The sequence below is a fragment of the Crinia signifera genome, chromosome 3 (assembly GCF_055691185.1).
Source record: "Crinia signifera chromosome 3, ASM5569118v1, whole genome shotgun sequence".
NCBI lineage: Eukaryota > Metazoa > Chordata > Amphibia > Anura > Myobatrachidae > Crinia > Crinia signifera.
The window spans coordinates 318,935,978-318,962,514 of NC_139219.1; the positions used below are offsets into that span (position 1 = coordinate 318,935,978).

General features: G+C 48.3%; 1 protein-coding gene across 1 annotated transcript in view; it reads left to right on the forward strand.

Annotated features, from left to right (window-relative positions):
* The window catches only part of PKHD1 (PKHD1 ciliary IPT domain containing fibrocystin/polyductin), a 378,814-nt gene that overhangs the window by 331,351 nt on the left and 20,926 nt on the right, over positions 1 to 26,537 (forward strand). The window contains exons 52-53 of the mRNA XM_083175049.1: positions 15,524 to 15,650; positions 17,337 to 17,424. Coding sequence (XP_083031175.1) covers positions 15,524 to 15,650; positions 17,337 to 17,424 — 215 coding nt within the window. The remainder of the gene's footprint in view (positions 1 to 15,523; positions 15,651 to 17,336; positions 17,425 to 26,537) is intronic.

Consider the following 26,537-nt stretch of genomic DNA (forward strand, 5'->3'; position numbering starts at 1 on the left):
TTAGAATGGTATGCCCAAAGAGGATTTTTGGGTACTCTTTACCTAGCACGGCACCCATCGTGGTCATCGCGGGCATTGAATGCACTAAAAAAATCGTGTGCGACGCGATGCCCGCGATTTCCCATAGGGAACAATGTTAAATTTCTTAATTGACCCGATTTTACTGTTCAATGCCTCAATTGACACGATTTTTCCATAGGAAACAATGTTAAATGGCCTACAGAGGCCAAATACCCACCCTGAAGTGTGAAATGGCCCCCACAATTGTTAACGCCACCCCACGATCAACGCGAACCCGAAGCGTGGCGAGCGCAGCGAGCCCGCGAGGGGCGGCGGTACGCGTCCTACGACCTTTTCATACCCCCACTATCCACGTCGGCGTGGAGTTGAGAATAGAATAGTGTGGCGAGCGCACCGAGCCCGAAGCGTGGCGAGTGCAGTGAGCCCCGCGAGGGGACGCGGATACCTGTGAAGCCCGCGAAGGGACGCGTTTACCTGTGAAGGTATCCGCGTCCCCTCGCGGGGCTAGCTGCGCTCGCCACGCTTCGGGCTCGGTGGCACGCTACGCTCGCCACACTATTCTATTCTCAACTCCACGCCGACGTGGATAGTGGGGGTATGAAAAGGTCGTAGGACGTGTACCGCCGCCCCTCGCGGGGTCGCTGCGCTCGCCACGCTTCGGGTTGACGTTGATCGTGGGGTGGCGTTACCAATTGTGGGGGCCATTTCACAATTCAGGGTGGCTATTTGGCCTCTGTGGGCCATTTAACATTGTTTCATATGGAAAAATCGTGTCAATTGAGGCATTGAACAGTAAAATCGGGTCAATTGAGAAATTTAACATTGTTCCCTATGGGAAATCGTGGGCATCGCGTCGGTCGCGTCGCACCCGATTTTTAGTGCATTCAATGGCCACGATGCCCGCGATTTTTTTACCTGCTAGGTAAAGAGTACCGATTTTTGTTCCAGGCACTTCTTTCCCAGTTGCTAAATCCTTAACTTTTCTTAAATTGCTTGTCCGGCTCGCATCAATACTCATTGGCACCCCCTGAAAGCATCCATTGGTGGTTGCAAATTTGATATTCTTCCCAATGACCTTCGTTGACCTGATACCAGGAAGCTGGTATCAGTTACTATGTCCATGCTAAACGTGGATTACGGGCACAGGACCGAGCACAGCACACACCGCCGGCAGCAACTGCAAACAACCGCACCCTCCTAAAGACATTTTATCACAATTCCCCAAGGATATTCAAAGGGTGTTGGTGGTTGTGATGCTAGACCTTCCCATCACTGTGGTGGAGGATTACTTTGGTGACAGCATCCAAGTAGACATGTCAGACAGTCCTTACCTGTACTGGCAGGACAAAAAAGGCAGTTTGGAAGCCCCTGTACAAAGTCAAGCTGGCTCTATTTTACCTGAGTTTTCCTCCCTCCAGTGTGTACTCTGAAAGAGTTTTTAGTGCAGCAGGGAACTTGGTCAGTGAGCTGTGTAGATGGTTGCTTCCGCAAAATGTGGAGAAGATGATGTTCATCAAAATGAATTGGATGAGGATGACATCTTGCATCTATAGAGCCAGTTTGTGCAGGGAGAGGTGACTTGCTTCTTTTCTTGTGGGGCCCAAACAAACCAATCCTGTCAGCCACCGTCATATGGCAGACCCTGTCGCTGAAATGATTGGTTTGTTAAAGTGTGCATGTCCTATTTATGAAACATAAGGGTGGGTGGGAGGGCCCAAGGACAATTCCATCTTGCAGCTTTTTTTTGCCATTATGTGCTTTTTGGGGCCTAGTTTTTCAAACAGCCATCCTGTCTGCCGCTGCAGTGCTACTCCTAGATGAGCCATATGTTTGTGCCGAAATTAATGATATTGAGGTTAATAATAGGTTAAAAATCAGAACCCAAAACACGAAACCCTAAACACAAAACACGAAAACGGTGGTGTTTTGGAACAGATCCAGATCCAAAACACTGCCTGAGATACAGACCCAAAACGTGTTTCACGGAACACGAAAAGTGCCCGGTGCACATCCCTAGTGTTAACAGCCTTCAAGTCATTAAATCGCCCTGGCCGCTTCGACAACCCAGGGCTAGTGGTGTCCTATCCCCACTGTGGGGACAACGCTAGCCCTGCTGCTGGCTCTGGGCTGCACTGGAGATCTCGCGCATGCCCAGAGGGCTGGATGAAGGGGGGGAGGGTTATTTACAATGCACATGTGCAGGGCCGCCGATAAGGAGAGTCGCTGAGACAGGAAATAACGGCTCTCCTTATCGGCTTCCCCCTGTATGATGCATTGCGGTGATATGGGTGCCCGCTTCTCCACAAAATACATCTGCCCTATTGTCTGATGAGGTCACATCATATACCAAATTAAAGGTCTGGGTCCATAGATTTTCAGAAAAATATTGGTGTTTTATTGGTTGCATCATTTCAGAGTTATGTGGCAAAACATCCGCCTTCCATTTACAATGCATCACCATTGTACTCTGCAAAATGTGCACTTATCAGGTGACATGAAACATGTGATCTGCTGCATGGTTTGGAAACTGTGACAGTTATTTGAAGCACCCTGCTAAGCAGGGATTTTTTTCAAATCCAACTCCTAAGAGAGAGAAGTCCGGAGAGGAGACCAGGTACTACGTGTCAGGAGGGGTGGGGTGAGGCTGACTTCACCTAGCCAGCCCCCATGACAGTCAACCACAGCAATTCGTGGGTCCACTAAAATAATACGAGATGACGCAATTTGCCTCATATTAGCCCCACCCCTTGTTACAGTCCCACAAAATCTGGTATTTTGTGCAGCGGGGAAGGGGGGTGTGTGGGCTTTGGGGTGATGCAGGAGACTTGGCCACCTTCCCCAGGGGCCGGGAGGGGGGACTGAGGAGGTTATTCTGATCGGTGCGGCCAAACGTGCGTACGTTCGCCATTACCGCACGCTAGCCGTACGCGGCCGTTAGGGTTAAGTCCACCCACAAATCAGCCGCTTACGTACGGGCAGAAATAACGTAGAAGGGGAGTGCCGTACAAATGAGCGTACGGCAACGTACGCGGCCGGGTCAGCCCTTACACTCCGACAACTGGCGTACAACTGAGCGTACGGCGCCGTCTACGGCCGTCTTTCCTCCGTCTCCCCACCGACTTCTTGCGGAGATCTGAGCGTACGCCAGTTTGCACGGACGGGTCCCTATTGTTTTCAATGGAAAACTCAGCTTATGTCACCGCTCGTGAGAGTGAGCGTACGTCCATGCACGCTGGCATACCCTTCACATATATGGAACTGCAAATCTTGCCTCTCAACTACTAATATGACAATTGATTAATTAATCTATTTGTTATTCAATTATTGTTTTCTATTAACTCAATTGTCTACCTTAATAAAGACCTAATAAAACTACATTTGAACCCACATTACATGTATATTTGTGATGTTCTAATGTGGCATTTTAATCACTATCTATGTGTCCCCATATTGCTGTTATTTTTACATCAAGTTATGTTGGTGTTTCTGTATATGTACTAAATTATGTCCATAATTACTTTGTCCACAATGTGTAACATGTATACCTACCCTGATGTTATGTGTGATGTTGTAATCGAACAACATTAAAAATTCATGCATTTTTACTATGTGTTATTTTATTCAAAAACACACACATTCACACATCAATCATTACCCCTCACCTCAAATTACAAGTATAACTTACAGTACACATCTGTATGTACCTACCCTTACAAGCCCTCTAACATATTTCTGATTAAAAACAAAGGCAATTTCGAACTGTACAGAAACGTTTATTTGGCACAAAAATAATAAGGGGGGGGGGGGGGGATAAACAAAAATTAAATTCGGGCCTCCAGAAGGCCAAACAGGATCTGGAGGTACAGGAGGGTGAGGACAATCTCCCGCATTAGGGCTGCCACCTCCTCCTGCTGCTGTCCAGTGTCTGTAGGGTAGGGATACAAATAAAAAATTAATATATAACATACACAAATGTTTGTTGTATTTGTACCTAAAAATAAGTTGAGAGTTATGTGTGAAGGCCACATACATTTTTAAACTACATTGAAGATGGGTCTGCTGTAAACACAGTACTACAAAATAATATACTTAATTAACTGCAGGGGATATATATATATATATATATATATATATATATATATATATATATATATATATATATATATATATATATACACACACACACACACCACATGAAAAGCCTGTGTTTGTCCCTCTGCCCCTTACTCTGGTGGAGACCTCACAGTCCTAGTGCTGCCTCTGATTAAAATCCCTCCCATGACTAAGCTGCTGCTGCTGTTCTCCATGGACCTGAGAAGCATGTAATGAGCTCCACCAATCAGAGCTCAGCACAAACTTCTCAGCCTCTGTCCTCTGGTGCAAAGTGTCATGGGACTTAGTCAACTCCCAGAAATGCACTGCACACTTGTGCAATCAGTGTGCCTTGGCTCCCGATGCTCAGCACCATAAATCATTGTCACATTGGCAGATAGGTGAAGCTGCAGCACTACCCCACCCATGCACAAAACATTTAGCTAAAAAAGAAAAAAAACAACTTACACATTTTTTTGGTCAAAAATACATGACAACCACAGGGGGCCCCTAGCTAGAGGAGGGCCCAGGGGCACTGACCCCTTGTGCCTCCATTATAATCCGGCCCTGTGTTGCACATCATGCTGGGAACTGGAGTTACCCAACACCTGGAGCCACATAACTACCACACCACTAATGTCGGATATCTCATTGGATGTACTGTTATGTCAATTATTCAAGGGGTGAGGCATGGCCACACTCAAAAAAACCACCAAGGGGACCCTTGTTCCTGGAGAAGGACAGGACACACCTCATGGTCGCCCTGCAGTGATATGTTGCAACTAATGTTGATGTTGGATACACATATGTGGTTGTTGTGATTGTTGATGTGTAGAAATGTGTAGGTAAACATTAGACAAATTATTTACTTACGGCTACTTGAGCCATCCTCGTCACCGCTGGTTGGCTGTGCGGTGGTTGGGGGGGTCTGGAGCAACGCCAATGATGGTCCTGGAGTGTGGACCACGGTAGTGGCTGTTACTGGGGAGTGGAGAGGTTTGGGGGTGGGTGGTGGAGAGGTATAGGGGGGTTGGAAATGGGGTGGGGAGGGGGGGGGGTGGGGGTTGGGGAGGTGGTGGGGGTGGGGGTTGTGGAGGGGGAAGGGGATGGGGAAATTGTGTGGGTCCAAACAGCACCCTGTGTCTCTTCCTCTTCCTCCTCCTCCTCTTCCTCCTCCTCCTCTTTCTTCTCCTCCTCTTCCTCTTCCTCCTCCTCCTCTTCCTCCTCCTCCTCTTCCTCCTCCTCCTCTTTCTTCTCCTCCTCTTTCTTCTCCTCCTCTTCCTCTTCCTCCTCCTCCTCTTCCTCCTCCTCCTCCTCTTCCTCCTCCTCTGGCTGCTCTGGGGCTGCCTGGTCCCGGCGTGCCTGCTCCCGGGCTTCTCTGGCGGCTCTTGCCCGTGCTGCAATGTTCATGTTGATGGCATAGAAATCGAAGATTGGGATTCATAAAAAAGGGGGAAAGAAAAATTCACATTAGTCATGCTCATAACCTTCCAAATGATCATTGCTGTGATATTTCAGACATTTATCATGCTACCTATTTGATATCCTACACCAAAAAACTGAGCAACTACTTAAACCCCCCTATACCCCCCATATACACCCATATACACCCATATACACCCCCCTATACCCCCCATATACACCCCATATACACCCATATACACCCCCCTATACCCCCCATATACACCCCATATACACCCATATACACCCCCATATACACCCATATACACCCATATACACCCCCCTATACCCCCCATATACACCCCATATACACCCATATACACCCATATACACCCCCATATACACCCCATATACACCCCATATACACCCCCATATACACCCATATACACCCATATACACCCCCATATACACCCCATATACACCCATATACACCCCCCTATACCCCCCATATACACCCCCATATACCCCCCATATACACCCATATACACCCATATACACCCATATACACCCCCATACTCAGCAACCTATTTTTAAAAAGTACACACAACATTGCTAAAAAAACGCAGACATACTAGTAATCAAAACTTACATCGGGCAATATGGCGGCGAAGGCTGCACAGTAGAACGGGCTGCCGCCGGCGCAGGTCTGACCAGCGCCGCTCAACCTGCCCCAGGCTTCTGCGGACGCCGGTCATGGAAAATATCAGGCGGCGGGCAGCATTATACGCCCGCCGCTTGTCCGCATTAGAAACATATGGGCCCCTGGGCCCCAGGTGACGGTCCATGACGTGGACCAGGGCCAACAGCTCAGAGTTGGAGAATGGCCTAGCTCTGTTTGCTGTCATGGTGGCAATGGCGCAGTTATTAATTGCAGGTACATATATCACTTTTGGTGCTTGCTGATTGGTGTAAAAAATTGTTTGTTTGGTATTAACTTTATTAATCCCTCTTACATTAACAAACTGGATGCGAATAGAAACTTACGCGGACCGTTCCGATATACACACCACAACCAACAGCATGCATTCAATGTATAGAGAGGAACTGTATATATACAGTGTGCGGAAAATAATACACGCACCCCGTCTACTCCTAACTACGCTGCTTAAAGGGGGCTCAATACACCGATTGCCATGAAGAGAAAAGTACTGTATATATAGTATGCGGAAATTAATACACGCAACCGTCTACTTAGAACTACGCTGCTTAAAGGGCCACAATGCAACATGTTGCTGTATGACAATTGCATAGACATTACATATGCAAGGCAAGCATTATAACGTGATGTTTTGAAATGTGACTCACAAAGCATACACGAACTCCAACAGATACCAGCTGACAACACTCATCATTGGAATGACAGGTGCACACATTTTACGATGTAGCCCACAATGCTCCACAACCTGTGTATATACATATACGGGTGATTGATCAGGTGCATTGAGACCTGCGTAATTTAAGCGGCAATTATCGGCGGGAAATATCGGCGTAAATTTGCATCTACCTTGCGGGGAAAAATATACGCCCCCTTGTTCGTGGCGGGAGATTAACATATAAATATTCAGTCAGATGCAGCCCACAATTGCTGCAAACATGTCTGACTCTGACGATTCAGCAGCAGAGGACGCTCTGCAGAGAGCACAAGCAGAATCCCTGCTTGAAGCATTACAGAAGAGGGAACAGGAGCGGAGAAGGAGGGCCCAAGAGAGGAGTCGCCTGCAAGATCAAGCGGGCCCCTCAGTAACAGGCCCTGGTGAACCTCCACCAGCTCCACAAGGGCCAAGCAACCAGCCAGAACAAGAGGTTGCATCTCTCCAAACAGGTGTGACCCAGCAGGTGCATGGTGAGAGAGCTGGGGCCACCAGAAAACGTGCTGCAACATCTAGGGTGATGACTGAGCAGGATACCACCACCAGAAGGAGAAACCCTGCATTTGTAGAGGCCGAAATGCGAATTCTAGTGCCCAGGGCACGCGAATGGATTGAATTGGCAACCAGGAAGCCGGGTGCCAGTGCAAGGAGAAACCTTTGGGACAAGATCACAGAGGAAGTGAACCAGGTGTCACCAGTGGTCAGAACTTGGGACGCGGTGAAGAAAAGGTTAGTGTGTTTGTCAGGTCAATTTTTCAGCAGTCTCCAGCAGGAACTGAGGCCCTTATTCTAGTTCACTCTTTCTGGCCAAATATTTCTTAGATGGACAAAACCATGTGCACTGCAGGTGAGGCAGGTGTTACTTGTGCAGAGATAATCAGATTTGGGTGGGGTTTTCCACCTGCCTCACCTGCAGTGCACATGGTTTTGTCCATCAAAGAATTATTTGGCCACACATGGCAAAAAAACATAAGATCACCCACACTAGGAAATGTCACGTAGCTAGGGGTACCACCTAGTCCCTTTAATTCCGGACACATATTAATTACACAGGTTCTGTGGCTGGCTGACTTCAAGACTCCACTTCACCTAATTTTAAACTGCCACAGAACCTGTGTAAGTAACATGTGTCCGGAATTAAAGGGACTAGGTGGTAACCCTACACGTAGCACAGTGGTGCACATATCTCATGGTGATATTTGTATTTTTAAACTTGTAGGTGGACTGACTTCAAAAGTGCCCTGAAGAGGAAGATGACTGACCGGTACAACCACAGCATGTCCACCGGGAGCGGTCCTATGCCTGACCATTTGGAGTATACCCCCCTGGAGCTGGACTCCTGTGACGTCATCGATGTGGGGGAGATCAGGGGGATCTCCAATATGGACAGTGAGCTCCCGGCGGAGGTCTTTGCTGCTGCTTTTGATGGTAAGTCACAGTAATGCATTGTATTTAGAAAGATATTTTTTATTGCGTATGTGATGGTGACATTGTTTTCAATTCTTATCCTAGCAGAAGCAGAAAGTCAGGATGTACCGGCAGCATCTTCCTCTGCAGAGCCACAGGTGGAGCAGGTGGTCCAGCCTCCACCAAGACGTCGCCCCCAGCCCCAGCCACAGGAGACATTGAGTGAGAGCCTGTTGGTGACGCTGGACAGGATCGAGCAGCAAGGGGTGGATGCTGCGATCCGTCAGCAGCAGGTGGGGGATTTTCTGGCGGAGTGGAAGGCCACAAACCAGCTGCAGGTTGAGGCGTTGAACCGCATTAATGAAACTCTGGCGGCTGGCATGCTAAGCATTGGCCAACACCTCAGCCGCCAGAATGAACTTATTGCGGAGCAGCTGTCCACCGCCAGGTCCCTAAGGAACAATCCCCCATCTGCTGCCCCACCCCAAGCTGCTCCCCAACCTTCCACCTCGGCTGACCCTCCTGTGTCGACTAAAGGAAGACGCCGAAAGCCAGCTGAGCCAAAGGCCCCTGTCCCCAAGGCCCCATCTAAAAGGGGCAAAAAAGGGCCCAAATGAGACCTGGTTCACTTCCTCTGTGGTTGGAGGCCAAAGGTTTAAATTGCACTGGACATCCGCTTCCTGAGTTGCCCATCGATCCATTTGCGTGCCATGGGCATGAAAGTTCGTATTTTGACCTCTACAAATGCAGGATATTTTTTTTTGGTGGTGTGTATCTTGCTTAGTATTCACCCTGGTTGTTGCAGTACGTATTCTGGTGTCCCCATTTCTTTCACCATTGCATTTGCAGGGTAACACATGTTTGGAGATATGCAACCTCTTGTTCTGGCTGTTTTATTATTTGTGTGTCTATTTTATTTGTTTATTTGATTTCTCACATTAAAGTGGCAAGCTGTGATGCTGAACAGCAAATAAATTTAATTTACAAATTAAAACAAAATTGTGGTATGTGTAATTTCTTGTGTGAAACAAATACTACATTTATGTGTACTTACTGACCAGGGTATTTTTGAACATTTGTTGAAGTGTGGTGGAAGTTTCCCATGTGTAACCCTCTCCATGGCCATTCCCATGTTCCTATCCAACTTTTCCCTGCTAATTAGTTTGTGTCAGCACATGTGCAGAGCAACTTAATAGGTGAGAAAGCAGTTTGTGTGCAGGTGAGGTAGCTCCTACAGTAGTAGGTAAAAGCAGGTCCAGAACAATGCTTTCCTCATGGAGTGGGTGAGGCAGACAAACAAGGGTGAAAAGGTACATTTGTGTAGGAATGCATGTGTCCTCCCTAAAAAAAGATGTGTGAATGGGCCAAACATGATAAATTAGCTTGTGAACAAACATGCATAACTTTTAAAATATATATGATTTGACAGTGTCATAAGCAGATGTAGGAATCCTTTGTTAGAGAGATGAGAGTGCAATAATGTGATTGGTGGCATCTTACATCCAGAGTGTAGTGAAATCCAAATCATAGCAGATGAGATAGTGGTACAGGTCATAATTTTGGGTACTATACAAAGATTGTGTGGAAACTAGTGGTCATGGGCTTAAAACATTGCTGAAACATCCTTTGTAGGTGTTAGATGTGGTTTATGTTATTGTATCCTAAATACAAAACCTATGTTAGTATTAGAGTGAACACGTTGACACATGTCGACTTGTGTAGATTGAGTGTGCTACTGCGTAAAGTCTATGAAAGCACGTAGTGAATGTGTCTGTTTAGCAAATACCTACCTTAGCGTATAAAAAGATTCTTACCTTAAATTAAACAAACCTTTAAATGTGGAGAAGTATAGAAACATAAGCTTCCAATGTGTTTGCGTGCTGCATGTGTGGCTTGCAGGCAGTGAAATCATGGTTTGGAGTTAATAGACTGCAGCATTGCTTATTACATTCAGGTGTATGTGTTTGAGTAGTAATCAGCGTTAATTAGCCAACTCAGGCGCACGCTGGCAAGCGGTATCTGTAGGGGTGGTTTTAGCTGGCGGTTGGCGGCCGCCTGTTTGGTGTCCGAAACGAACGGTGCCTTAGTCGATCGTGCGGTAGTAGCACCGCTCATTTTTGGTGCACACCCCCGTGTACGCCCATATTTACGCCCATTTTCCCTCATTATTTCGGCCGCTCCCATCAACACGCCCCTATGCCGCCCCATTACCCGTACGCTCGCGTACAGGTTTTTTCGCACGTTGAGACACCGGCCGTAAGCGTTGTAGAGTGTTCGCGCCGGCGCATTAGCGTATCTGCACATGCGCAGATCGTAAAAAACCCCGGGACGTACGCGTACGGCCCGGACGCTCCAACCAGAATAAGGCCCTGAGTTTCGGGAGTAGGCAAGTATGGGGTGAAAAGGGGTAAAATGCTCCGCCCAGCAAACCCATGCCTGGTTGAAAGCTGGCCCATCAGCTAGTAACTATTAAGTCTTATGGTAATGCAGAAATTTTATTCTTGTGCTGAAACAATCAACCAGCACATCTCTCTGTAACAGCTTATATTATACTGTGTATATCACCTGCTTAATAGTTCTAGCATTATGTCTCCACTGTGCTGTATGTATGACAAGTGTGGGCTGTGTTCTCTCTGTAGCACTTACTGAACAATGGAGCATTAACCTGGATTGCTGTGTAGCGGGTTTGGGAAGAGAAACTCTCCTTCCCATAATGCAGCTTGTAAAGAGTAAAATTAGAAGTATTTAAATAGAGCATGCAATGTCTATGAGAGGCATAAGAAACAACAGGGTGTTGTATAGTTGTAGTCTAATAGCCGCTCTCCCTGGATGCTCTGTAGGCACTTCTGGCTCTGAATGGCACATTCCTGGCACCACCTGGGTAGTGATGTCATTAAGGAACCAGGCAGGAAGCGGATAAGTCGGTCATATTGCAGACAATTTGGAAAGAGATCATGCTAACGTGAAACATATAGCAGTTTCCAGCACCAGACAACGGTAACAGCCTTCCCACAAGTCCTTATCACTGTGCTATATATACACCAGCAGCAGAACATATTGTGACATTTCAGTGTCACTCCGTCCTGGAATTGAGGCTTCTAGAACTATAGAACTTCAGTTGTGATGTGCAGTGCTTTCAACCTTCGTTATTAGATCGCCCGGCTGCACGTTTTACTATATGCGTTCTTGTTTTTAGTGGTCTGGCTTCCTTCTGTGTTTTCCTGTCCTCAGGCAGACTTAATTAATTTAACTGGTATCTGGATTCCACTCGATTCCGATCACAGGGTCTAATTCATGCTTATATACAGATGGAACCGCTCTTTGTGTTGCCGCAAGCTCGATATATCGCTATAGCTGGCGGATGGCGGGACTGGGATGCGTGAGCATGCTGCGATTGGGGAATGTGAGCATCATGGCGGACGTCACCAGCTGGCGCATGGGGGTAGTCGCGATGGGAGTCGTTAAGGTGAGAGCGGCTCCATCTTTATACTCCAACTTAGGTTGGACTCAGGCGCTTGGAGACGCCTCTCTTGATTCTGTTAATCAAGAAAGCAGCTGCTATAAAAGTGAGGGTAGTCGGCCCTCACAAATATACCAAGGAAAAAAGAAAAAAGCAATTGCAGCGCTAGATAATAATGATCGTGAAACTCAAGTGGATATTCAAAAGACAACATTTTACCAACATCAAAAAATCTGATAGAAATGAGGCCGCTGGAGGAAGGTACAGTATCTGGAGCAGCATCTCAGTGGGTCCAAGGTGATGAGGTCCTCTCAATTTTTACAGTGTTAGGGAACAGTACCAGTGAAAAGTGTCCCAAATAGCTGAGGTTTGTTGAAGCAATAAGTGGTCCGTTGGATGAAATGAAAGGGAAAAGTCTGAGCCTGCCAACGCATTTCACTACCAACCTGTAGCTCAGTTATTTGGGACACTCTTCACTGGTACCATTACCTAACACCGCAAAAACTAGAGAGGACCTCATCACCTTGGACCCACTGTGATGCTGCTCCAGATAACTTCCTCCAGTGGCCTCATTTTAATCAGCCGTATCTAGTAGAGAGGATCTATTTGAACGATTGGGTACAGCTCCAGCCTTTCTCCTCCAGCGGTGGTACCATGTGGTAAAGTGCCCTTACCCCCATGAACTTTCCTCCAAATCGACCATATATTGCTGAGTCCAAACTCATTCACTACTGTACACAGTACACAGGGGTTAAAGTTGGGGGAAACTGGGTGGAACTATATTCCACCACCTGTAATGGTAGAGGGAACTGAGTTCCACCACCATTGCCGTGCACAGGACTTCCTTTTTCCAGCACGGCTTATGTGACGTCATGCTGTCACCGCTGCTGAAGTGACGAAGAGCCAGTAAGAGGAACAGGCTCTGTGTATGCTGAAGACAGTGTGAGTGGGGGGTGGAGGGCCACAGATAATAGGGAAAGCTGCTGGCAGGACAGAGAGCCTGGAGCTGCTGGAGGGACACAGGGCAGTGAACTGCTACAGAGACAGAGATAGGTATAAGCAGCACTACTGTGGGCATTATGTGTATAAGGGGCACTACTGTGGACATTACATGTATAAGGTGCACTACTATGGGCATTATGTGTATAAGGGGCACTACTGTGGACATTACTAGTATAAGGTGCACTACTATGGGCATTATTGGGGCAATTCCGACCCGCTCGGTGTAGGTCGAATTCACTACCCCGTCCGAATGTTGGGGTTTGCGCATGCGCGGGTGTGAATATGTGCATGTGCAAACCCTAGAAGGAACGCTTTCAGCGAGTTTCACACTCGCCGGTGCATTCGCTCCAGGGGGGCAGGGGGTGCACGCAGGGGACCACCCGGAATTCCATGGGCATGCCTACAAAAATGGTGGGAGCGCCAATAAAAATGCTGGGCGTACCAGTGCGAATGCAGACGTGTCGATGCCTGTTTGGGGCGGGCCATTGGCATCACATGACATCAGCGTCCACCCCCAATTCGCCCATCTCTGGCCAGAATAAGAGCCAGTCTAGACTGACTTTTATTTGCAAAAGGAAAATAAACCATTTGACGGCGAGCGACAATCGAATGACTTTTCTTCTGCGCGGCCGCATGCGAGCGGATGTCTATGCGAATGTGAGGGTGGCCGTTCTGGGGAATATATGCTGCCTAGCGATCAGGTCTGAATCAGGCCCTTTGTGTAAGGAGCACTACTGTGTATGGTAACTTTAATAAGGAGCTCTACTGTGTGATGTAATATGAATCAGGGGCACTACATAAGGTGTAATGTGAATATGATTGGGCTACTGTGTGGCTTTATTTTAATTGGAGCTATAATTTTGTGACCACACCCCTTTCTTGTGGGACCACTATCCATTTATAGAGTATGGGAGGTAGTGCACAAATTTATATTTTGCAGTGGGTGGCAAAAACCCTGGCCTGGGCTCTGCCTAATGGGGTTTGCGGGGGGGTCAGTGTCAGGGGAAATGAATTCCACCACCGGACAGGACACGCAAGCCGGGAGGCTACGCTCCGGGAAGTAAGGAAAGCGGCGCTAATTGGAAAAAATCCTGCACTACACCCAGCAGGAGCCCCTTCCCACTCCCAAACAGCAGGTACCATTGCTGCCACAGATTGGTGACAAAATCCGAAACCACTGGAGGTAGCATAATTGCTTTGCTCTTCTATGGAGACACTGTTGCCGTTTATATGCCTGGCAGACCGCATTTGACTGCTGGATGATCATATGGTTACGTATTAAAATTGGACTTTAGCCCTATAATCGAGCTGGTATTCCAATTATTAGCTATATAGCTTATTGATATTTATTTCATATGGACTGACAGCTATCTTATAGCCACCGGTGAAAAGTATTGATCTTCTAGGAGGGACCAAGTCCCTACCAGTATTCTGTAACAATTGAATATTCAATTTATGTTTTAATGTATTGTTTTGTCTATTTGTGTATTTAATAAATGTTCTTGATTATTACTGTGCACCTTTGAGAGCAACACGCTTATTTCATTATTTTACTAAACTTTGGAGGTTGGCATCCCTTCAGCGTGGTGGCTCCAGGGTAACACATTACACCACGTTACTCCCTTGCGCCATAGACACCTTGTCTATATTCTAAGGAATCTACACCAAGATTAGACCTTTTGACAATGAAAGTGGGCAGTCTGGACATACCCCTGTCCCCTACTCTAGAATGTCCAGCCAAGTCCTCCTGTGGCTGACCACCACCCCAAGCCTGGACCCCTATACCTGCATTCCCTGATAGGTCCTTCATGCCCCAGTCCAGTCTTTACAGTTCTTACAGTATGCTTCTACTAAATGTACGTAGATGAAATACAGCTCCCATCGTACAGTAGGCCACCTTGGGAGCCAAGAGTCCTCAGAGACCCCATATCACAGAGGTGGTTACATTGTACACCCAATATTCTATATTACACTTCAACCATATACATCTATGGCCCTTATTCAGATCTGATCTCAGTACAAATTTGTTCTCAAAATGGGCAAAACCATGTGCACTGCAGGTGGGGCAGATGTAACATGTATAGAGAGAGTTAGATTTGTGTGAGTTATTTTGTTTCTGTGCAGGGTAAATATGGGCTGTATTATTTTTACACTGAAATTTAGATTTCAATTTCAACACACCCCACCCAAATTTAACTCTCTCTGCAAATGTTACATCTGCCCCACCTGCAGTGCACATGGTTTTGCCCATTTTGAGAACAAATTTGTACTGCGATCAGATCTGAATAAGGGCCTATGCCTATTGTGGCTAATTAGCATAAATAAAAGGAAGGGCCAAGACAGAAGTAGCACCACCCCCCTATGGACCTGCATGAATTATTCACAATAGGCATCGAAGACTAGTTTTTTACGAAGTCCTCCATTGTTGTTGTTGGCGCATCTGGTTCAGATCTCCAGATATTTGTCAGCAGGAGCCAGGGACAGGCCGCCATCTCTGTCCAGGCCTGAGATTCCAATCCTGGCAGTTCCCCCCTATTGGTGGCCCTGTGTCCAGTCACCTGTGGCACGGAATAGTTATTTGTGGCTATTGTTATACCCTCCACTGTACATGACATCTTGAAATGACCTGGTAATGCGGGCATACAGTAGCCGTTCTCCACCATGCTTCCAGTGCATAACATTGTGTATACTGTATTTCTTTCATCAATAGCAGCGTTGGAAGTCGCAGCACACTGTACGTGAGGCCACATCGCATCTACATAGAAGTGCAGCCCGTGGGAGGGACAGCTGGAAGGCCACTACCAACGCAGCCTAAAGTTACATTCTTGGATATACGGGTATAGTTTCGCTGTTCCCTCTTCTTCATCTGTGCAGAGAACATTAGAGTCACTGACATCAGTGCCGGCCCCAGTGGAACTCACCACATGCGCGCACATAACAAAACATTTATGTCAGCAGCTAATGAATCTCCCTGGATGTGTGTGGAGTGTGGGAGGAAACCCGCACATTCATATGGAGCAAATACAAACTTCAAACATATCGGCCACTGGTCCGGAATTGAGCGCATGACCCCAGTGCTGAAAAACGGCAATGTTATCCAATGTGCCACACCCTCACTTCATTTTTTTAATATCTATCTATCTATCTACAAAACCGATATTGAGCAAAATACAGTATGTTCTTTTCATACTTACCTTGTCCCCTGGTGGTTTCCCGATGGTCCACTGACGTCCACGGTGTCCCCCAGCGTCCATGGCAGACTTCGGGATCCTCTTCAGCTACATCTCTGGTCCCAGGGGTGCATTGTGTGCGTGCATGGGCGCGCCGGTGACGTTCGCGCAATGCACCCCTGGGACCGGAGATGCAGCTGAAGAGGATCCTGGAGGCTGCCGTGGATATCGGGGGACAAGGTAAGTATGAAAAAAAGGGGCTGGGGAAAACAAAAACAAAATATTCAGAGAAACCACGTTTTCGGAATATTTCGGTTTTTGGAATACACGGATAAGGGAGACCGGACCTGTATCATACTTGCCTAACTGACCCTCTCCATGAGGGAGAAAATGCTCTGTTCCTGGACTTCCCTGGTAATGTATGATTGCCAGCACCTGTGGGGAGCTAGGTAATTGATAAGAAAGGTGTTTCACCACAGGTGATGGCAATCAGACATTACCAGGGAAGTCCAGGAACAGAGCATTTTCTCCCTCATGGAGAGGTTCAGGTAGGCAAGTATGGACCTGTGTACTGTATATACATGAAAAAGAAGGAAGATTCAGAGTACATTCATGTATTGATATATGATTTTATATTCTGTATATACTTTGTCATATCCATAGGGCAATTTTTATAAAAAAATATATTTTTATACATTCTGTGTATTCACTCTTAGCCATACTCTGATTGGTTGCTAGGGGCAACATCCCATCTTCCAAAGAAATCCCACCTTCGTATATTTCCCCCTGAGGTTGAGAGAATATACCATACCTCCCAACAGTCCCGATTTCAGCGGGACAGTCCCGATTATCAGGGCCTGTCCCGCTGTCCCACCCGCGGGCGGCAGTGTCCCGCGGTGAGGGGGGGCTGTTGGGAGTCCCCCCTGTCGGCTGCTAAGCAGCAGGGAATAAACGCTGTGCGCACAGCGTCTATTCCCGCAGCCAGGGGGCTGGGGGCATGGCTAGAGGCTCACAGAGCCTCTGGGTCATGCCCCCATAGTGGCAAAATGGGGGCGTGGCCTCACGGGAGAGCCGCGAGTATAGGCCACGCCCCCAAAATTAGGCCACCGGGCTCGGCAGAAGTTGGGAGGTATGATATACTATAGCGGTGAATGAGAGGGAGATGGGCACAGTGCTGTATAGTACCTCGCTGGTGTTGTCATATACTGTACATTCTCTGTATAATCTGCCTCCCCTGCATTATCTAGGATGTATTACATACACTTCCCCATGTAATGTTTGTTTGTGCTCAATCCTCCCTTTTGTTCTAATGATTATATTCTGTTTTACCATCTGTGCTTTGTTATACTTCAGGGCAATCGAGTCAAGAATTTGGGGCATCCTTCCAGTATCTGGCATTTATCTGTTTATCTCAAGGGTTCAGCCAGCGCCCCACTAAAAGGTACGTAACTCTACACTGGGTTAGTATGTGTTACAGAACCAATATAGGCCATTACGTCGGCACAATGTGGCCTGGGGACATTGTTTCTCGCTTTTACTTTGGGGCAAATTGTGGGATGTTGTGATTGGGCTGTAAGGGATATTTCTGTAATGATATACGCATTCTGTGTAGAGCCGCTTGATTATTACATCCTGCCATGGTGTACGTATCCCCTGCAATACTGTCCATAGTTTACTGTACTATACAGTAGTTTACTGTACTCAGGGCAGGTGACACCAGCGCCCGCCCCATTTCGGCCAGAATCGCCCCCATGTGCCATGTTTTTTATTTAGCAGATACTATACTTTGCAGTCATTGGCTGATGATGATGATGATGATTATATATATTTGTATGTTCATTCCAGCATACATATTGAGGGTGATTCAGGTTGGTTTGCAAAATCAAACTCCTTCTTTAATGGACAAAACCCTGTGCACTGCAGGTGGGGCAGATGTAACATGTGCAGAGAGAGTTACATTTGGGTGGGGTGTGTTTAAACTGAAATCTAAATTGCAGTGTAAGAATAAAGCAGCCGGTATTTACCCTGCACAGAAACAAAATAACTCACCCAAATCTAACTCGCTCTGCACATGTTACATCAGCCCCACCTGCAGTGCAGCATGATTTTGTCCTTGCAAACCAACCTGAATCACCCCACATTATCTCAAATTTTTATACCGCTACTCGCCCGCTTTCCGCTGTGACAGATTTCCCTTTAAACATTACCTTTTCTTTGCCTTTTAAACCCCCACCTTGCAAGGCTGCATTGTGTTTCATTACACGGCAGCATTTCGAACATTAAATTAGTCCTGCGCTAGAGTACTTTTAAATGCGCCTGTCATTTTCTTTCCTATGCTTGCAACAATTACACCGGGATAATTGGTTAAGTATTCGAGAGGAACCTGCGGAGGGGAAGCTAAATTTATCTTTCCCACTGAAATATTCCCTAAGGGAACTTTCTGGGAGTGTGTGTGTTTACTTTCACTACCTTTTAGTGAGAAAATAAAATGCGTAAAAGAAGAAAAAAAAAAAACAGATATTTTTCCGAGTGTGTGTTGCTCGAAAGAAACCCAGGCAGACAATTACGGCACGTAAAATGAAATATGCTTTGCAGTTAGTGAAGCCTGCTTGTATATATATGCATAGAGATTACAGCTTGCGCATTATCCCTCCTATCCGAAGTGCAACGTACAGATGTTGGCATGTTTCACTCGGCGAGAGTTTTATGGCAGACAAGCGCCCGTGCGATGACAAAGCTTCAGGAACAGCGAGCGGCATTTAAACACTATTAGTTACCATGTAAACTATTCTCCAGAACAGAAGCTGGGGCGACTCGGGTTGAGCCTGGAAATGGCTTCGCTGTTGTCTTAAATACTCTCTTGCATCAAAAAGTCTTCATTAAGAGTCTCACGCAGATATAAAACCGGGAGATTTAGGAGCATGTGTTTGGAAATGTGAAACGGTCTTTTGGGAAGCGCGGAAAATGTTCCTCCGGGGCTCATAAGCTTGGAACGACAATTTACAATGTATTTGAAATCAACAGTCTTGATCTATAAACTGTTTGCTATGGGTTGTTAAACGCCGGCGGTACATCACTGCCTGGGTGCAATGCTGGATTCGGCTGTACGGTTTCTGCATTTGTCGCATCGCGGCCTAAAAACCGCACAGTGGCTCGCAAATCTATCGGATGAATTGTTTTACTTTTTTTTTGTTCTGTAAAAGTCCCATTGACACGAAAGCGTGACGTAAAGATTTATTTAAATGTGGGAAACGTCTCCTGATTGGTCGACCTGCTGACACTTTAGAACTTCCAACAACGTGAAAAATCGCTGTGGAGTCTTTGGCATTTATTTATACTAAGATGGGAGTTCTATTTCACATGAGATATTGCTCCGGGCAACCACTCAAAAGTCTACTACGTATTTATTTAGCACCTTTTACAAGATAATAGATAGTATCGGTTTGGTTTCTCATAGCAACATCCCACGTGAAATGGAACCCCCATCTTAGTAAATTCCCCCCATTATGTTTAGGGTTAAGGTGCACAGTCCAGCCCCCACGCCCCTATATATTCTATATGGCTTGGATTGGCCCCCCTTCTACCTGCCTCTGGGTGTTTTTAATTAGCATGGAACTCTAGCATTTTCATACTGCATATCAAACAAGGCCCTGTGAATGGTAAGACCTTAATATATGTATTTAATGTTGCTGGAAGAATAACATAGATGGCGCTTGACTCCGTATGATGTATAACGGTGATGATTAACCGTGATGATTATAGACAAAAAGAAAGAAGACCGTATCAGTTACTCTGTTATTAATTCTGATATGAGATGCTAGGGAGGATACGATGATAGCGTACCAGACTCACTGGATAAAATGGTAAGATCCCGTTTCTTTATCGGGTCACCCACTGTGTCAAAATTCATATATGGGTAGGTGGCGTACCATACTCACATAGGAATGGAGGTAAAGACTCCTATAAAGGTTTCTTTTGGGTCCCCTCCAACTCAGAGATTCCCACAGCGATTAAATACCGAAGAGAAGAAAAAGGAAATATTTGACTCTCTGGAACCCGCCTACATACAGGCAGGGGTATAAGGGGAACCAATATGGCATACCAAACTCACAATAGGCAGCACAGCACCATGTGTGTAAGGGTTTATTTTAGGGATATCACCTCAAGTGGAACAATCCTTATAGTGTGGAATTACCGTATATACTCGAGTATAAGCCGACCCGAATATAAGCCGAGGCACCTAATTTTACCCCAAAAACCTGGGAAAAATCATTGACCCGAGTATAAGCCTAGGGTGGGAAATGCAGCAGCCAACTGACAACTTCAAATCCTGCCGCCATGAATTAGAATAAAATCACTGCAAATCTGGGTAACTGGAAACACCAGTACTTCTGCCAGGTGAAGGCCCCCATGCATCAGAGATGTACTGGGGGCAATGGGCTAATGCTAGCTAGAAAGTACAGTATAATGACAGGAGCACTATCTGTCTTCAGAACACACAGAAAGGCAACCTGACTGGCAAGCCCCCTGTGACAAGATTCTGACAGTCAGGTTGCCTCTCTGTGTGTTCTGAAGACAGATAGTGCTCCTGTCAATAATAACATTTATACAAAGAGCACAGCAGCCAAACCAGCAACACCTGGTTTCCCCAAAGTTCCCCTGAAGTGAGGCAGTAATGACTGTAAGATGAGGAGGCTTACCAAGGTGATATAGGGCAACAGCAGTGTATAACAGCAGTAGCTGTGACAAGTAGGCTCCTCAGAATCTCATAGGGCATCACATATGCCTCCTGATGGCAGCAGGGCATTCAAGGTGCCTCCAGACCCCAGGATCTAAGCACATCAGCAGCCTGTGTGTAAAGGTGGTGCACGCCACCTCCAATATGGCCGACGCTAGCCTTCTGGGAAAAGGGAGACCTGGAGATATAAACTCCAGTCTACCCGCTAGTGGCACCGATGTGGGGCAGAAGGAGTCACCTAAGGAGTGGACGGGGCATCAGCTTACCCCTCACAGCAGGTCCCGGCTGTCAGGAAGCTCCGGATTGCCGCGCACGGCCGCGGACGACCATACGGAGCTCTGGAGGCAAATGCAGGGCACTGGAGTCCCCGGCTCTGCAGAACGTGGAGGCCACAACATGCAGGGACAAGTCACGTCATCCCCCGGCTCTGCGGCTGATACCCCCTTGAACCGGAGAGCTGGAACAGCTGGTATGCAGCAGCCGGGGGCTAGATAGATGTGCTGGGGAAATGGTTAAAGAACAGGAGCTCTGCTGAGTGACTCGAGTATAAGCCGAGGAGGGATTTTTCAGCATAAAAAATGTGCTGAAAAACTCGGCTTATACTCGAGTATATACGGTACGTACCATTACTTACAGCAGGATAAGCCAGTACACGTATATAGCGCTTTCTTTCTTCATTCCTTATTTATGCTTTCTCCCACCAAATAGGCTCATCAATGGGGTGATATATAAATAGGAGGAAACTAGCTTAGTAACACACTGATTTATTCCAAAGTTGATGAAATGACAAACATAAAAACATGAATAAAAATCACAATACCTGAGAAGGGGCCAGGGGTGGACAGGGCCACAACCCAGGTAGAAGAATTCAGTCACTCTAAGGGCCAACGCGTTTCAAAAGCACACTGCTGTCTTTTTCAAGGCTGCAGAGTGACTGAACCTGCAGCCATCTTTATACCCTGCTAGGTAAATTACTTCCGGGTCATGAGTTTGACCTTACCGATTTTCATTAAGTTTATATCTCCTTGATTTATAAGCCCATGGAGACTGTAATCTTCTGTGATATATTAAGAGTAACGTAATGCCAGCAATTGACATGGAGTGAATTAAACATCCCCATCTGCGTGTCACACTGGGATGCATGTGACTCAGGGATCCAATAAGGGCATAGGGCTGGCTAGGTTGACTGAATTATAATAGCAGGAAGAGAAGGAGACTTCCTCATCTTCCTGCTGAATTCAGAGTGAGTGGCTGCATAGACAGAGCTCCTGCTTGCAGTAGTGTTTTTGCACCCCTGCGCGCCCTGTATTCCCCACTATTGTGCCAAGCATGTCAGCTGGTTCCCCCTCATCATGGCCCAGACGGTCTGCCCGTCCGCCCGCGCGTTCTGCGGCGGATGGTGACCTGGATGTGGCTGACGCGCTCCCTGGCCTGGCTTCCCCTGTTCGCCTGCACTCACCCGCTGCCTCCCGATGCCGTGCCCGGGGGTCCGCCATAGCTGGCGCAGGTTCCATGCCTGTGTCGGCGGGCGGTCCGCTGCTCGGCCAGCTGCTGGGAGAGCCGCGGGGGTGACGTGCGGCAGGTGCACGTCATCCAGGGGCGCCGCATCAAGCGCCGCTCCTGGCGGCAGGTCTGGAGGCCATGCGGGGAGGCCCAGGGACTCGGCGGTGGGTGTCAGGAGGGCTGCGCGGGGTGGTGTGCAGACTTAGGCTGCAGCGCAGGCCCCATCCTCATCCCGGTGCCGCGGCGCTAGCACTACTCCTGTTAGGGCTACTGGGAGAAGGCAGGCGCATGTGCTGCCCAATGAGGATATAAGCGGGGGGTCAGCCAGTAGGTCAGGGTCCCCGCGGGATTCAGATTCTGGGGGACGGCGTTGCCGTGGGGAGGATTCCCTTGACCGTGGGACCGGCTATGTACCTACCTGGTCCCGGCCTGCGGAGCCACCTCTTAGGGGCAGGAGCTACCTGGGAGAGGCGAGGGATGATGGCGGGAGGCGTAGGGCTCAGCGCCGCGGGAGCCGTGCCAGATCCAATTCGAGGTCTGGGGCGGGTTCCAGGGTGGGGTCCTCTGCTCCGGCCTTTGACTCATCCGCGCTCTCTGCGGCTCTGTCCTCAATGGCTGGTGGCCTTCCCACTAGGGTTAGGGGGCGTAGATATTCACGGCATAGGTCCCCAGGTTCCCCCGCGGCCCCCACACTGGGCTGCTCCCAACTGATGTGAGCCGTGAGGGACATGGCCTCTGCCGTAGCTGCGCCAGAGGGCAGGTCTGCTGCACCCCTGAATTCTGCTGCGAGGCGTAGGAGGCCTCATGGAGAGAGGTGCCAGTCCTCGGCTCTCCCCTACCTGCTTATGGGGAAGAAGAGGCTTTCTTGGAAGAGCAGTTCGGATCCGGCTCCGGATCGGGCGATCCAGATAACTTGGACGATGATGATGACACTTGGGCCACTCAACCGGAGTCGGCAGGTGAGGACTCTTCGGAGTACTGTAAAGGGTCTGATGGGGGTTCCTCTACTGGGGGGTCCCCTGGTAGCCACTCTTCCACTTCCTCTTCCTCCTCAGCTGGGGGGTCTGACGTGGGTAGCGCTGCGAAAGCCCGTAAGTGGGCGGCCAAATATGCCAAAAAAGAGGCTGGGAGATGCGCTCGCCACGTTAAGCGTAGGAAGGTGTCCGCCATGACACGTAGGGAGAGGAAGAGGCGTAATCAGCCCTGTGTTGTGCACTGTGATTATACCGCAGTTTTGAGGGGACTCCGTGAGAGTTGCAGACGCAAGATTGAGAAAGGGGATTACGTGGATGTGTTCAGTCTGACCGAGGACAAGAAGGCCTTTAAGGCCGCCAAGGACAAAGGTGGCATAGGATCCGACTCCTATCGGTCCTATGACAACTGGCTGGCCGGCTTTTGTGTTTTCGCGGCCTGTTACCTGGAAGACCGGCCGGACGAACACATCAACGTAATCCGTTATATCCACATGATCAACGAAATGCAGCGCAAATACGGGGGGGGGGGCGGCCTGGCGCACATATGACGAACAGTTCAGGCGCAAGCAGGATTTCCTGCACATTTTAGACCTAGGTTGCAAGGACGTGGAGGTTTGGATGGAAGTGGCTCGAGTGCATTTGGATACGGTTGGGGCCGCAGCAGTCGCTCCTGCTGCCGCGTCTGCTTCCCTTCCGCAGAAACTCCCGCCGCCCGCCATTTCCCTGGGGCGGGGAAGTCGGCTCCCTTCGGGGCTGCTAAGGGCAAGTGCTTTGCCTTTAATAACTCCACCTGCCAATTGGGCTCCCATTGCCGTTATAAGCACCTATGCATTAATTGCTCAGGGAACCACCCAGCGGCTAACTGCTTTCGAGGAGCCCATCCCTCCAGAGGGGCCGGCAGTGGCGTGCGGTGGGGTGAGGCAGGTGAGGCACAGCCTTTCCTGTCATACTAGCATATATACCGGTGTTTTGAATTGATAAATTATGTAAAAAACACAAATAATTTATAAAATAAATCTTATTTTTATTATTCTAATAATTTTTATAGTCAAAACTCTGGAGTAAAAAGTCTATGGCAGGTGAGGCAGTGCCTCACCTGGCTACCTTTTCTGCACCTCTCTTATCAAAACTCTGCGAATCTCCAGCAGTGTATACTGCTGCACATGTGTATAATGCTGGTATGTACCCCATGGCTCATATATTGTGTGCAAATCTGGCTCTGGTACTTGCCAGGGACTCATGAGCCATTTACCTCACCGCAAGTCCCTGGAGGGGCGGGTGCTGGCGCTGCCCCCAAGTCTGCCGGGGTGGGAGCTCTCGCTAGGGCGTCTACGCCAGTTCGAGTGGAGGCTATATCTGAATGGCTCCTCTCATATCCAGACAGGGAAGCGGCTGCTTTTCTCCGGGAAGGTTTTAGTGTGGGATTTCACCTTCCGGCAGCGGAGGAGGTGCGATGGGGTGCGTTCAGGAATTTGCAATCTGCTCCAGCTCTGCCTTCCGTATTGCTGGAAAAGGTGACAAAGGAGATACAGTTGGGGCGCATGGTCGGCCCTTTTGCTATGCCCCCGCTGGCGAACTTAGTAATATCGCCTGTGGGGGTTGTCCCTAAGAAGTGCCCCGGGAAGTTCCGTCTCATTCAACATCTCTCCTACCCCACGGGGCTCTCTGTCAATGACGCCATTCCTGCTGAGTGTTGTTTGGTGACTTATCAGTCTTTCGATGATGCTTTGGCAATGGTACGGTCGTTTGGACGGGGTGCACTCATGGCTAAGGTTGATGTCGAGTCGTCTTTCCGTTTGCTCCCACTGCATCCCGATGCATTCAGGTACATGGGCTCCTACATAGTTGAGGAGTATTTCATCGACAATTGTTTGCCGATGTAGTGTTCGGTATCCTGTGCGTTTTTTGAGCGGTTCAGTACATTTCTCCATTGGTGCGTGGAGCAGTCCTCGGGGGAGAGCGGGATCGCTCACTACCTCGACGACTTCCTATGTGTCGGGCCGGCTAACTCAGAGCGTTGTGCCCGCCTGCTGGTTTCTCTGCAGTCCCTTTTCCACCAATTCGGTGTCCCTATTGCTGACGATAAGACCGAAGGCCCAGTTACCTGCTTGTCTTTTCTGGGGATCCAGATAGATACTGTAGGGGGTCTTTGCAGCTTGCCTTCAGATAAGGTGGCTAAGCTACGCGAGGCTGTAGGACTGTGTAGGACCAGAAGCAAGGTCACCCTCCATCAGGCTCAGTCAGTTCTAGGCCAGCTGAACTTCGCATGCAAGGTCATCTCCATGGGGAGGTTGTTTTGCAGGAAGTTTGAGAGGGCCACGGCGGGAGATACCAGGCCGCACCATTTAGTTCGCCTCTCCGCCGAAATTCGGCGTGACTTGGCTGTATGGTTCTCCTTTTTAGAGGACTTTAATGGGGTGCGGATCTGGTTGGCTCCCGCGGTGGCCAATGCTGAGCTGCAGCTTTACATGGACGCTTCCGGTTCAGGGGGCTTTGGCTGTTTTCTGGCTGGTCACTGGTGCGCTGCGAAGTGGCCGTGTGGCTGGTTTGAAAAGGGTCTCACCAGGGACTTGTTGTTACTAGAGCTCTTTCCTATCATGGTCTCTATGGAAATCTGCAGCCCGCGCTCGGCGAATAGGAGCCTGTTGTTTTGGTGCGACAACTTTACCGCCGTACACGCTATTAACCACCAGAAGGCCAAGTCACTTTTGGTGTTATGTCTGTTGGCGCAGCTTTCCCTTCAGTGCTTGCATCATAACATTTTATGCGTTTGGTTCCAGTTAGCCCCGATTGTCGTCGGCCTATCGATGCTTCCCTGCTTCCTTCTTTGCTGGAAGGGGTGTGTCATTGCGCAGATTCTGCTTTTAAGACCCTGTTGTTTCGATTAGCTTTATCCATGGCGTTTCATGGTGCTTTTAAAATTTCAGAGTTGGTTGCTCCTGCTAAGTCCCGCGATGCAGTGCTTCTAGTATCAGACATTCGCTTAGATTGTAGGACGCTGTGGTTTAGAATCAGAAGGTCTAAAACTGACCAGTCAGCCAGAGGCAGGTGGGCTTCTATGACACTGGTTGTTCCGGTCTCCACTTGCCCGGTAGCCTTAGCATCTTTATATGTGGAGGTCAGCAATCTCTGGATGGTTCCTGGCTCTTGCATTATGATGGGTCACCTATGACGGTATACCAATTCCGTTGGATGCTGAGGCGCTGCCTGGAGCAATTGGGTCTTCCCTGATGGAATTTGGTACCCATTCATTTCGGATTGGTGCTGCTACCACGGCCGCTGCGGCTGGCTGGCCAGTTGCTGACATCAAGTCCTTAGGCAGGTGGCGCTCGGCGAATA